Here is a 14,502-nt window from a genome sequence, read left to right on the forward strand (position 1 = left end):
AACAACCTGGATGAAAGTCAGATTGCTGTCTAGTGCAATATATCTGCTTGTTTGATGGGTGGCCATTGGGTTTGATATCTTGTACAGTTCTGTCAGTTGATTTCATTTGTCTTCTGGTGTTTTTGCAGTGCACATTTAGTAGAATGGATGGAGTGATTGCTGATCGTCTTTAGGTGATTGAGAGGGAGATATTGGAGTGATTGGATGGATGGTGGGATATTGTGTAATGGTGGATGTCTATGAGGTGTGGGAGAAAAATAGGATGAGTAGTGGTACTGAATGATTTGTGTTTCTGTAGTAGTCAGATTGGTTCAGAGTCTATCTATACCAGATCTGGCTGTTAGTAAGTGGTGCTGCATATTGTGAGTCAGGATGTGCCACGTGAAGTGGGAAGGGATACCTGACTCTAGATATTTTCAAGAAGTACTGCTACGTTTTGCTTTGGGGGGATTTTTATTGTTTTATTTGTTACTGCAGTTTTCCAGTTCAGTCATTTGTTATATCTATATCTATTGTGTATGTTATTTTTGTAAATTGCTTAAAGATTGCATTGGTATTAAATGGTGTATCAATATATGAAACAGAAATAAATGTGGGACAAAGAGTTGCCTTCTGATTCTGCAGCTCGGTAAAGAAAATATTTTTGTTCTTCTCATGGTTGAATTGCATAGGGTGAGAAATAGTGCACCATCAATAGACCTGCCAGTACCCAATGTCCATCTCTCATACAATAAGCAATTAAATATCAAACTAAAAATAAAAAATACAATATAATAAATTTCCAGTACTTGAAAACACAAGTACATCACATTTGATATATGGCTCTCAAATTACTGGACTGAGCTGATAAGTTTTACAGGAATAACTACACTGTTCACATTCATGCAAGCAAAGCTGATTAATGAGCCTTTGATACTTGACTACATCTACATAGTTTTGCTGTGATCATAAACTTCAGTTTCTTTATATTTTGATGGTGTAATATTTGACCCACCCTTCTATCACTGAATATATATTTTCTCTGTATATCTTTAACTTGAACAAAGTACATCCATCTCAAAATCAATTCAGATTGTGTTCCATTATGAAATTAAAAATATAAAGTTTGGCTATAATGCCGTTTACAGCAGCTGAATTGGTAGTTCTGACTGGCAGCTTGTTCAAATAGCAGGAAGAATAGCCTTGTAGAAGGATAAAATTTTAATAAGAAAGATAAGGCAAACAGTAAGGCATATCAGTCTGAAGCAAAGCCATATCGCACTGAAAAAATTCCACCCCAGACTTGTTACACAATATTAATTTTCTCTTTCTTCTCAACCAGAATATCTTCAGTACCAAACAAAATAACCAACAACCTTCAAATACACTTCCCCCTGTGTCCTCAAGTTTGACAACTGAGTACCATTTTGAATTGTCAAATCTGAAACAAAGGTTGTTTGATCATCACATCAATACATTATTTTGGATACATTAAAAATGAGGAATTTGGGAATAGAGTGAAAATAAGGAGGTGAAAAACACTTGGTGAAATGTTTAAGGAGAAAATGGTCTCTCAAGTTCTTAAATATAAGACTCAAATAATTGAATTTGTTATTCTGTTTCTATGTCGTGGGGCAGGGATCAACCAATAGAAATGAAAGATATAGTTTGTTGGACTGTGTATCAACTTTGTGAATATCTTGTGAAAATGTTTTATAAACAAATCTAACTGACCAACATGATTTGTTCTTGTTTAATTATTTTCTTTCAGGTCCGTATTGAGACAGCTACAACTCTGAAACTAAATATCCTTTCCCTTATTTAAAGTATTCCATTGTTAACGGAATCACTGAAAATGCTTTGGTTTAATGTTGCTCATTTCAAAATATAACTGCACAAATATTTTGGTTTTCCTTAACTGCATTGTACCTGTGGATGACTTCGAGTTTAGGACTGATCAGTTTCTACCAGTAAGTGCATGTGACCCCTTCCCTGTGCCCCAGTCATGTACTAAATTCAAAAGCAAGTAAAACCACTTAATTGAAATGCAATCACTTACTTTGGTGTGGTTAGAATTCAGTAGTGTTTCTTAAGAAGTGAAAATTAAAATTCCATTAGAACGTTGCATGAAGAAGTAGGGGAAGAAATTGGGAGTTGTATCAAATGTTGTATGTGCAAAATTTTACTTGCACAGCACTGCCTTCCCTTCATCTCTTTCTGAACACCCCTCCACAATCTGCTTCAGAGAGTCTTCCAATCCTCTGGAGCAGATTTAGAAGGGGTGCTGGGGAAAGGAGGAGCAAAGTTGTCTCTTGTGCAAGTAGAATGGCACCATTGGACACATCCCTGGATAATAGAAGTCATTTGTAGGATCTCTAAAATACACTCCTGTTCTGTATATGATTAGCATCTTGCAGACCACACTGACATTGCATGGTGGGATTACGATAGTGTATTCTTAGCAAGGTAGTTATTTGGGATGTTTATAAGTCTCTGCCTCACCTTCTTAAGCCTTTTGCTGAAGTGCTGGACCTACATTTTGCTGCTTTACAACAGGAAGCCATTTTGTAGTGTGGCATAGCTGCTGGTGTTGCGCCATTAGTGAAGTCTAGAGTAATTCATTGGGCAAATTGAATAGACTGAGAAGAAGGGGCCTATGGAGTGGGATGAACAGAGAATGTACAATGTGAGGAAAGAAATGGCAGAGAGAAAGTAAGACGTTGAGGAAAGGAAAGACTGAGAAGAAAGGTGAGGCCTGGGGGCAATATGGTGTAAGTAGTGGTGGATAAGTCAGGATTTGTAGCTTTGGATATTCTGGGAGTTTGGTCTATGGGAACAGAGAAGAGGGATTTAATGTGGCACAGGCCACTGCTTCCCATGTTAAACTGACACTACCCTGATTTTTTGTGGCTGGTCCCTAGAGGAATTGAATTAATGGTTAAGAGCTGTATCAGTGTCCTTACTAACTCAGACCCATGTTGTCTTTCTTTTGCAGTATCTGGAATCTATGTTTACGCTGCTCTTTCAGCTTCTTCAAGAAGTTAGAGAATGTGACACAAAGATGCAAGTTCTTCATGTTCTGTCTTGTGTAATTGAAAGAGTCAACATGCAAGTAAGTTGACACCTCAGAGTGAAAAAACTGTTGCACATCTAAATTCATAGGAACACAAGACTTTGAAACCATTAAATATTGGCCTATTTCTGCGTTTGCAGTTCCAACACTATCCCCACCCCGCTTTAAGCATTTGAACTGTTTGAACAAATCCCTTTAGACATGTTGAGGGAGTGGGGGAACCTTGATAGTGTCCAGCCACTCAAAGTTCTGTAACAAACTCGCCAGACATTGGAATGTTTTCTCAGGCATTCTTTGTGTGTCCCAATCCTGAACAAGCAAGTTGAAGTTGTTATCTTTAGTAATTTATCACTTACTTTACATGGGTTGTGAACGCATTGATGTTGATTTCCATACAGTTGTAGCACTCCTTATTGGTGGGTGGGGGTGGCGACGGCCCAAAGCAGCTAACAGTAACTGGGGAAAAGACAGTAAAATTATAATTCATTCGTCCCTATGAAACCTTTTATTCTCCCCTGAGGCTGTTCCTACAAAATCTTACGGGGAGGGTTGTAATCTATGAGAATTTAAGAGCTAACTGTTAAAATTGTACTGCTTTATTTTAACCACAGATAAGACCTTACGTAGGATGCTTGGTTCAGTATTTACCTCTCCTTTGGAAACAAAGTGAAGAGCACAATATGCTGAGGTGTGCTATCCTTACTACCCTAATACATCTTGTCCAGGTAAAATATATGATGTTTTTTCTTCTTTCCACTCTCTGATCATTAGCTTGTGTTGTAGCTTGTTAAAACTTTAGATAGAACAAGTGGGAACCCACATCAAAACATTGCAGCGTACCTTGAACCCCTAAGAAGTGTGCATTCCTCCAATGCTAATCCTCCTTCCAAAATATTTATTATAAGCTTTTAGGGCCTTGAGCAAGCCAGTTTTGTCTCTCTCTATGTCTCCCCCCCCCCCACTGCCCCTGCTTTCAGTTGCCTAACGTTTCACAGCTCAACTGCCTTCATCCATAAGTTTATACAAGATAATACTCTGGAATAGCTGCTACTCCTCTCCGTACTAATTATTTTCTTGGGTTAGTATTGGCAGTCAGCACAAAATCAACACAGAATGTGTTGAAAGACCCGTTCTTTAAACACAGTGGCAACACTTGCACAAGGTCGTGTCCTTTTACTGTCAATTAATGTACCTGGAGTTTAGTTTGGACAGAGCTTGCATAGAGTCAATAATATACTTAAACCATTAAGGTTATTACCGGGATTTTATGTGGGTCATTGCTCAGGACTTAGCCTTGGAATCTGTTTTATGCAGCGGTTATGAGTCCCTGGGATGTGTAACGCATCATAAGGAGAAGTGTGTCTGTAGAATTTTTACCTGAGTAGCAGTAGCCTGTCCACAAATGCAGGTTTAAAATTTAGGGCTGTTTGGTGTAGATTGGCAGCTCTTGTCATATAAATCAAGCTCTTAGTGACTTCTAAGTGAAACCCAGTTTTAGCTTAATTCTTTCTAATCTTCATTGGTGAGTATTATGAGGAAGTGTTCTCAGAGGGGGGAAAAACCATGCCAGCCACATTGTGATAATTTTTTGTTCTTTAAGAGTCCATATTCCTTGCAATAAGCCCTCCTGTCCAATCTTTCTCTCCAGTCTTCTGAACTGGAAGAAGAGGGCATTGGAGCGTTTACTGGTACGTGTTTTGCTCCCGTTGCTTCTTGGAAGTTTGATGTAGAACCATAGTGTGGAGTCAGGAGAGTGGCATTTTAACAAAAGAAAGTTGTTCAAGCTGAGAAAGCTGCCCCTTTTCATATCTAGTCTGTGAACCAGAGAATACAGTATTGTATCTAATCCTGTTTCTCTGAGGTTCGTATCCCACTCAGCCAAGCCTTATCCAAAAAACTGACTGTTCTAATTACTTCAAAGTAGAGTCACTTGCCGGCTTTTTATAGCGGCTAGTTACTTATATCGTTCTTTTCCTAAAAGCCTTTTCAAAAATTTCAATAATCTGCTATCGCTCCTGTTTGTAGCAGCAAGTCCTCAGGTGTTCTGATCAATGTGTTATTATTATTTCTTCAGGGCTTAGGAGCAGATAGCAAGAATCTTTATCCATTCCTGCTCCCGGTTATTCAGCTAAGCACTGATGTTTCCCAGCCCCCTCATGTGTATCTTCTAGAAGACGGACTAGAATTGTGGTAAGCATTTTGTGCCACTCCCTTCAGAAAACCAGAGCAATTTTATACTTGAATTTGGGTAAGGAATGTGACTGGGGTATGTTGAAGGATCAGAATGCGTGGGGAAGGGGTGGTGAGCCTCTGGCCCAGGGGCCTCCTAATTTGCCCTCAGAATTCACTCTGCCCTGTGTCATTCAGTGCTTCAGCCTAGCTGGAATACTGTAATAATCTTTGTGAGGTGTGTGTGTGGCTTTTGTCTGGTTTTATATTCTGATTTTATCCTGTGCACTACCTTGAGGCCTGTGGGTATATAAATTCTAACAACAACAACAACAACAACAGTAATGATGTAGCCTGCCCTATGAAAATAAGAAAATGATTGTTTTGGCCAGGCCCACCATGGACAGATGCCCCCAGACAGAAATGTGGCCCTCAGGCTAGAAAAGATTCCCCACTCTTGATGTAGGGTATTATATTAGTAAGTCACTGGGGGAGCTATGGTATTTTTTGCTCTATAAGACTCACTTTTTCCCTCCTAAAAAAGTAAGGGGAAATATGTGTGCATCTTATGGAGCGAATGCAGGCTGCGCAGCTATCCCAGAAGCCAGAACAGCAAGAGGGATTGCTGCTTTCACTGCGCAGCGATCCCTCTTGCTGTTCTGGCTTCTGAGATTCAGAATATTTTTTTTCTTGTTTTCCTCCTCCCCAAACTTGGTGTGTCTTGTGGTCTGGTGCGTCTTATAGAGCAAAAAATACAGTACATTTTTTTTAAAGGGGAAAAAAACTCCAGCATCTTTTAACCTCCTTTCCTGCATTCTGATCCAACAGTTCCTTTCCAGTTTTACTGCTGAATTTAATGTATTAGTATTGTTTTATTACTATGTTTTGTACACGACCATTATACTTTTGACTGTTGAGCATTTTATACATGGTTTTAAATAAATAAATATATTTGTAGTCTAGATATCCAAGCATGCTTTTAAATATTAATTTTAAATAATATGTGTAAGTGACAGATTTGGAAACAGCTGACTTTGAGAGTTGACCAGAGTGGAAAGCTTCACTTTTAATAGTTACCATTGACTCTAGGAGCTACAGTATAATCACAGGACGACGACCTTCGTTTGTAGTTTGACTGATAAAGGAGTTTAAAAACATAATAATGTTCACTGAGTTCTAGGGTATACAGACATAGAAAAGCTACAATACCTGTTGCAGGTCTTTCTTATTTCAGAATACAAACCATAAAATAAGATCTAAAGAAACATATTAATGGAAACAATGATAAATGAGTTTTTTTTTATTTTTCCTCCCTTCCCTAGGCTAGTAACATTAGAGAATAGCCCTTGCCTTACCCCAGAGTTGCTGCGAATTTTTCAGAACATGTCTGCTCTTCTTGGTGAGTTATCAATATTTAAATCTAATATGAAGTGCATGGATACCATTTACATTCATAACTTATCTAGCAGTATTTCATGTGCCATGTTATTTACTATTTGTACTTGTTCATGTAAGCAGATGAATAAGTACATCTCTTCCAAGGAAGAGCCTAGTGATAAGATCTAACAATTTAAAAAAACAAACCCTGAATCATGTCTTGTACACAATTTGCCTTCTGTATATTTGATGCATATTCTTCTGCATCCATAAAAGCCGCAATCCAGGGACAGTTAAGAAGCTGAAATTCCACTGGGATTTGCCCAGTTTAAGTGTGCATATCATTATAGAGTCCTTATTTGTATCTACTATTTTTATAGCAATGTGTCGACTGCATTCTATTTTTTTTTAACACTCACTATTTTGTAGTATTTTCATTAACCAAGTATAACCTTTATGGTTCATGTTTTGGAGAACCTTTTAATAAAAGTAGGTATTTCTTAGCTCTTTTGAAAATGTATACCATTACACTGTTCTGTGACACTGCAAGCCTTTGCTCTTTGCTGTTTCCTGTCCCTGTCTCTGCACATATACAGTGGTACCTCGGGTTAAGAACTTAATTCGTTCTGGAGGTCCATTCTTAACCTGAAACTGTTCTTAACCTGAGGTACCACTTTAGCTAATGGGGCCTCCCACTGCCCCCATGCCGCTGCTGCGTGATTTCTGTTCTCATCCTGAAGCAAAGTTCTTAATCTGAGGTACTATTTCTGGGTTAGCGAAGTCTGTAACCTGAAGCATGTAACCTGAAGCGTCTGTAACCCAAGGTACCACTGTAACTGAAAGTGTTTTTTTTTTCTAGAGGCCCCTGCATATCAGTCTGGAGGGCATACTTAGAGGCTTTGCCTCAGCTTGGAACCTCTTTTTTCCAGAAGTCTGCTGAAGCTCAGACTTAAGTATTCTTTATGGGGGACACCATAATCTTTTCAGTTCTCTAAAGGTCTTAGTCCAGGCATAGGCAAACTCTGGCCCTCCAGATGTTTGGGACTACAATTCCCATTATCCCTAGCTAACAGGACCAGTGGTCAGGGATGATGGGAATTGTAGTCCCAAACATCTGGAGGGTCGGAGTTTGCCTATGCCTGCCTTAGTCCAACCCTGGATGCATTTTATTTTTTGATCGGTTCTGAATTTGGCTCTCAGATTTCCACTACAGTGGTACCTCAGGTTAAGTACTTAATTCGGTCCGGAGGTCCGTTCTTAATCTGAAACTGTTCTTAACCTGAAGCACCACTTTAGCTAATGGGGCCTCCTCCTGCTGCCACTCTGCTGGAGCCTGATTTCTGTTCTTATCCTGAAGCAAAGTTCTTAACCTGAAGCACTATTTCTGGGTTAGCGGAGTGTGCAACCTGAAGCGTATGTAACCTGAAGCGTATGTAACCCGAGGTACCACTGTATTAACAAATTGCCAGAATAATGATGACATGTAAAAAAAATTATCTCTAACATTGTTAGCGCTTGTTTTCATAGAGTAACTATGGCTGCATTTAGACCAACTTCTGTTTTGATGTGAGGATTTCTCCCTTGCTGTTTTTTTCCACTTGGACAGCCACTGATCTCGGGGGTTCTTCCTCTGGGCAAGAGGGCAAAAGCAGGTGCAAATTACCTTTAGAGGTGATTGATTTACAGCTTCAACTGCTGCATTTCCTCCAGGGCAGTACATTTCACAGCAGCATGTGATGCAGTGTAATGTGGGTCAAGGGAGGACAGGAGTTGTGAGATTTTATCAGACGTTTCCCCCATACTTTGAAGCCAGTCTTTTCATATACAAGTGCTTGAAACATTTTTTTTATTTAAACTAGGGGAAGAGTTGAAAAGTGCCCATTAAACCTCCACTGTTCCCCTTTATCTCTGATGCACAGAGATAATATGTGCTGATGCTTCTGTAGCTAAAGCAACAACATTCTCGTACAAGAGGGAGGCGCCAGCAGGCTCCAGAGAACCCCAGGTTTTAGAGAAGTACCTTAGGGAGGAAAGGATTGAGCATGCTCAGTTAGCCTGCAGTGCTTCCTGGTGTTGGGAAGAGGGAAAACAGATGGCCAGAATGGAACGGAGTGTTGTGGAAGAGGACGTGGCTGGCTGAATAGAAAAGCAAATAGGATTGCTCCACACTGCAGCGTTTTGCACCAGGTCCCCACTTCGGAAAATAGCAACAACAATAACTTATTATTATTTATGCCCCGCCCATCTGGCTGGGTTTCCCCAGACACTCTGGGTGGCTTCCAACAAAGATTAAAAATGCATTAAAACAGCAGTCATTTAAAACTTCCCTAAACAGGGCGGCCTTCAAATGTCTTCTAAACGTCAGATAGTTGTTTATCTCTTTGACATCTGATGGGAGGGCGTTCCACAGGGTGGGCGCCACTACTGAGAAGGCCCTCTAGATGGGCACACACAGTCATGACAATAACTCGTGGAAATGTAGTCACCATAATCTATCATAGTGACAGTTTGAGTTGACAGTACAACCTTAAATAGGTCCATGGAGGTAATGTGGCCTCCAGCCTGAAAATAGACAGGAACCATAGTTCAGTAGTAGAGCAATATACATGGATAAAATCCCAAGTTCAGTCCTTGGCATCTCCAGGTCAGGCGGCAGGTGATAGGAAAGGCCTCTGCTCAAAGACCCTAGAGAGCTGCTGCTGACCAGAGGAGATGGTCCTGGGATAGATGGGCAAAATGTCCGATCTTGCATAAAACAATTTGCTAGTCCTCTAAATTACTTCTAGAATTCTCTTTGGCTGCATTGCAAAGTCCTTCTGCAGCATAACTTTTTAGAAAGCTTTTAGTGCCATCCGGTTGGGTTGGTCTAGGAAAAGAGCTCTGATTTCAGCAAGTGTTCTGTTTTCCAGAGATCCAAATGAGATGTTCACAATTAGGTCTGTGAATTAACTCAGTTATCCAAACCCACTTGGCCTGCTTTGTATAAGCAAGTTAATTGGGTCACTTGGATCAGTAGTTTGGAAAACCACCAGCGAGAAGCTGAGTTCAGCAGTTGAGTCTGGCACAATGTGGTTCTTTCACTAGAATTAATAGTTTGCTGCTGCTGCTCACCAGCAAACTCTCCCTCATGAGCAGTTGTACAGTTTTATGTGTGCTTTCCAGCGGTAGCTGATGAAAGGAGAAGAATGCTCTTTGCACATTGCAGTTACAAACTAGACTTGAGAAAGTAGCAGTTATCATGAGATACTTTTCACATGAACATTAACAAGAAAGTTTTTTTATTCATCCTGCTGAACTGTGGCTGTAATCGTAATGTAACAGCCTTTCTGTTACATTAATCCAAGGTACCAATTAAATTGTAAGTGAGATTTATGCACTTATTTCTAGGGCACCAATACCTCATTTTTAACAATATATATATGTTTAGGTTTCTGCTTAATTGACTTCAGAGCTTGTCACTTGGATGCTCGGGGTATGAGTGGAGAACCTTAGGTCTATAATTTTTCATGTGAACATAAATATGCATGGGTGATGGTAAAATACATTATAAGAAAAAAATACAGATAAATACAGTGTGTGATAATATTTGTTAAGGTGGTTTAGACTGCAGCAAAGATCCTAACAGGATGTGATGTTTATTTTTTGTAGAACTAAGTTCGGAAAACCTCAGAACCTGCTTTAAGATCATCAATGGCTATCTCTTTCTATCTCCATCTGAATTTCTTCAGGTATGTATAAAGTCGGATTCATTGTTACATATTCTCTGAAACTCTCTAAGCACAGTTTTGCTTTATTTATGGTAGCTCACTGTGCTGGCCAACTTTGCTTTTAGGCAGAGCGAGCACCTCAATACTGTCTAGGACTATATTCAGAAATAACAAAGTCAAACCATAGTTTGGAATTATATCTAAACCTATACTGACTTACAAACCATGGTTTGCAGGAAGCTTCCAAAGCAGGATATCAAAACATGGTTTGAAGCTGGTGTGCTTTGTATGGTTTGTTGTTTTTGAATGAGTGAATTTATGAAGTGCTCAGCAATGGAAAATCATACAAGTAGCACTAAACCATGGTTTGCCTGCTCTACACCTGGAAGATCAGCATCAGTTTTAATACATTGCCCACTGCAATTGCTTTATTTATAGCTCTGCCAAATTGTTTCCAGTGAATTGGTAGTGATTGGAGTCAGACCAAAAGAAAAATATTTGGGAATAGTTGAATTAAATCACACCAGACAAATGATGAAAATGTGTGGGTGCAGCAGTAACTGAAATATAATAATAAAATTAACATACAGATGGAGTATAGGTGAGTTAGTCATGGATAACTTAAGTCCATATACTCTGAGTATGATTTAGTATTTTTAACTTTCTGCTGTTTCACAAAATTTATATACTGCCAGATTGTAACAAAACATCTGAGAAATATTAAAATTATCACTAAACCAGGTAAACAGTTAAAAACAATTAAAATCAGCAGTAACTAAAAAGATTAAGACACATCAACATTTATGCGTCTCTAGATAAAGGTAAAGGTAAAGGTACCCCTGTCCGTACAGGCCAGTCTTGACAGACTCTAGGGTTGCGCGCTCATCTCACTCTATAGGCCGGGAGCCAGCGCTGTCTGCAGACACTTCTGGGTCACGTGGCCAGCGTGACAAGCTGCATCTGGCGAGCCAGCGCAGCACACGGAATGCCGTTTACCTTCCCGCTGGTAAGCGGTCCCTATTTATCTACTTGCACCCGGAGGTGCTTTCGAACTGCTAGGTTGGCAGGCGCTGGGACCGAACGGCGGGAGCGCACCCCGCCGTGGGGATTCAAACTGCCGACCATGCGATCGGCAAGTCCTAGGCACTGAGGTTTTACCCACAGCGCCACCCGCGTCCCTGGGCGTCTCTAGATAGACCTGCCTAAACAGAAATGTTTTAAGCAGGCACTGAAAAGAATACAGCTTAATAGGATACCCACCTGTATGATAAAAGCATCTGTGTACTATTTGCACAGCCAATTAAGTATTTTATTATTTTGTTGATTACAGTGGATGATTTGCTTGAAAACAGAATCTTTGTTCCTGAGTGCCTCTGTTCCTTCTGTTGATTACTGCCGCTAATAATTCCTCCTGTTTATAGTTATGGCGCTAACTTTATCAACAATAGGCTGCCCAGAATCCTTTCATTTTAAATTGGGGGAAGCATATAATGCCGTCCTTTCAAGTACCGTACTTTATCATGATATCATCAGGATTTCTGACCGCAGACTCCTCCAGTTTCAAAATCCCACTGCACATGGGAAACTTAGAGGTGGCAATTGAAGCTTGGAGCTCAGCTTGCCATGAGCGTGGGCTAATGATGATCATAGGTGCTAGTGTTTCTCAAATGTTAAAGTATTTTCAGAAGATGATGATTTTCAGGTACTTACTACCAGCCCTGCCCCCCCCCCAAATATCTTCCTGGCTGACCACATACTGGAGATGCACAAATTTCCCAGGCAGGTAGTGGGACTTCCTTCTGCAGCCCCTTCTCCCATTGATCACTCTGGAGCAGTGTGCAATGCAATATGAGGGAATGACCCATATAACTTGTGTGTTCATCATGCAAGAGTATTCTCTGTTCAGGTATGGGTCTCTTTGAGTCTGAGCTGTAGTAGGTCAAAGCGCTTAGTTCTTGAACAATTTCTAAGCCTGAGATTATATTCAAATCAAGTGGAGAAGGAACACCTACAATTGGTGACAGGTAGTTATTATGATTACCTTTTCTCCAACCAGTTCAAGATGGCATACATGGTTCTCCTCCTCATTTTCCTCCTCACAACAACCCCATGAGGTCAGTTAGGCTGAGAGATAACAACTGCCCCAAGGTCATTTGTTCATGTGAACGTCAGTCTTTTTGAAGTATAAGATTGATTACAGAATTGTGCTTGGTGTGTGTATTGATTTGTGCTATTTGCACTTTAGGTCTATGCAGTGGAACTTTGCAAATCGTTTTGTGAGGTCTTAAAAGATATCAACATGGATGGTCAAGTTCAAGTTCTGAAGGTAAAGGATTCATTTTCCAGTTTATTCTTAAAAATATGTTTATGTTCAAGAACAGCCAAAATTACAGTGTGCGCACATTTGTCTTGTCCTATTTTCATGTCTGATTTTATAGAATTTTTAAATAGTACAAGAATGAATTGCTTATAGTGCAGTAATTATACTACACAATTGAATTTGCTTACGAGATTTGGAGTTTAAACTTTGCTGCTGTTGGGATGTAACAAAGTTTTAAAACATTAAATTTTCCTCTAGTAACTTCATTGAATATTAATGAACATCCTTGGTGAAGAATTTACTCTTTACTTGGTGAAGTTTATTGTTTTAGGGGAGGGGTGGGGAACGTTTGACCCTCCAAATGTTCTGCTCTACAACTCCCAGCAGCCTGAGCAAGCATGGCCAGTGGCCAGGAATTATGGGAGTTGTGGTTCAGCAGCAGCTGGAGTGCCAGAAGTCCCTCACATCTGTTCCAAGGCATAGGTAGGCACTTACAGCTACAGTCATATACTATGTGTACTCATCTTTCCAAATCACAGAAAGCATCTATTTGGGAAGGGAGTGTTCAAAGAATTTAGCTCCAAAGGCAAAAGCAAGGGAGGAAAAAACCCTCTTGCTTCTAAAATTATTTACAACAATTTATAAGCTGCTGAATCAAAGACTCCCTAAGTGGAGTATATAGAATAGGTACACACCATTTGATTATGTCTCCAGATAGGCTTGCCAAAACAAATATGTTTTCCTCCCACAAGGATGCCTGTGTAATGTTAACTATATTATTAAGAATAATATTAAAAATTCTCTTTTTATGAAACCTGTAAATATTTTAATGGCAACTTAGAAACAATTCAAGCTTCAATCTGTTGAGGACACAGCAGCTATTGCTAAAAGCTTTTGTTGTTGTTATTGGATGTAAATGGTAATATGTTGAGCATGTGTGTATTTTCTAGGAAACCAGAGGGAGACAATTGGAGGATGTTAATTAAGATGTTGAAATAGTGCTATTATAGCTTTGCAAATTGGATACTTTTATTAGGATATCTTACTGCAATACTTATTCAATCTTTGTTGTGACTACTAATAATGGAATTTACATAATCACTCAAGTAAAAGTTGGCAAGCAATTAATTTTTCACAAAGCAGTGACAGCAGTCATGATCTTTGTGAAATTTATTGTCTGTGAAAACAAAAGTTTTTGAATCATTTCACATGAAACTTGAATAAAGGCATAAATTGTCACCCCTATTACACTTTTATATATTTTTGTATTTTTTGCTGGTTTTAGTGCTTTATATTAATGGTTTTGTTATAAAGTTTTGTAATATTTATGTTGCTACAATATATATGAATACAGCACTTAGAGGGTTTTTTTAATATTATGAGGTATAGAAATGATATGTGTTTTGTGTGTGCATGTGTAAATATATAGTCACACATATATTACTAAATAAAAATATGTGACTGCTATAGATGATGGTCTGCTGTCTTTCACACCACTCTGATAACTTCCGCTTTCTCACATTCTCATTTCAGGGTAAAGACCATTTCTGTTGCTTAAACTGAAACAGCTCATTCTGAGTAGCATGCAGGTTTTAAAATAGCCTAATCATCTTTGATCACTAAGTGTAAACCACGGCCACTTAGAGCGATGGCTCTTGGGCATTGTGAATGTGCTTGTGTATGTGTGTGTTCTCTCCTCGCACTCAACTTAATTCAATATTTCCTGTTTTAATCAAACTAGACCTTTCTGCTAGTAACATAGCAGCAAGCTTTGGTTTCATTAAAATCAAAAGTAATTAATTCAACTTTGCATGTGAGAGGAGGAGGAAGAAGGAGAGAGCACAAATCCCCTTGTCAACACAGACACAGAGAACTGT

At 39.3% G+C, this 14,502-nt stretch overlaps 1 protein-coding gene across 3 annotated transcripts in view; it reads left to right on the plus strand.

The window, feature by feature from the left end:
• IPO11 (importin 11) overlaps positions 1 to 14,502 on the plus strand; it is a 72,115-nt gene that overhangs the window by 27,832 nt on the left and 29,781 nt on the right. For all 3 annotated transcript variants that reach the window (XM_082241847.1, XM_082241846.1, XM_082241845.1), the window contains exons 17-24: positions 1,751 to 1,784; positions 1,909 to 1,949; positions 2,975 to 3,091; positions 3,664 to 3,777; positions 5,127 to 5,242; positions 6,544 to 6,620; positions 10,247 to 10,326; positions 12,551 to 12,631. In XM_082241847.1, the coding sequence (XP_082097973.1) occupies positions 1,751 to 1,784; positions 1,909 to 1,949; positions 2,975 to 3,091; positions 3,664 to 3,777; positions 5,127 to 5,242; positions 6,544 to 6,620; positions 10,247 to 10,326; positions 12,551 to 12,631 (660 nt within the window). The remainder of the gene's footprint in view (positions 1 to 1,750; positions 1,785 to 1,908; positions 1,950 to 2,974; positions 3,092 to 3,663; positions 3,778 to 5,126; positions 5,243 to 6,543; positions 6,621 to 10,246; positions 10,327 to 12,550; positions 12,632 to 14,502) is intronic.

The sequence above is a fragment of the Podarcis vaucheri genome, assembly GCF_965113315.1.
Source record: "Podarcis vaucheri genome assembly, chromosome: 11".
Lineage (NCBI taxonomy): Eukaryota > Metazoa > Chordata > Lepidosauria > Squamata > Lacertidae > Podarcis > Podarcis vaucheri.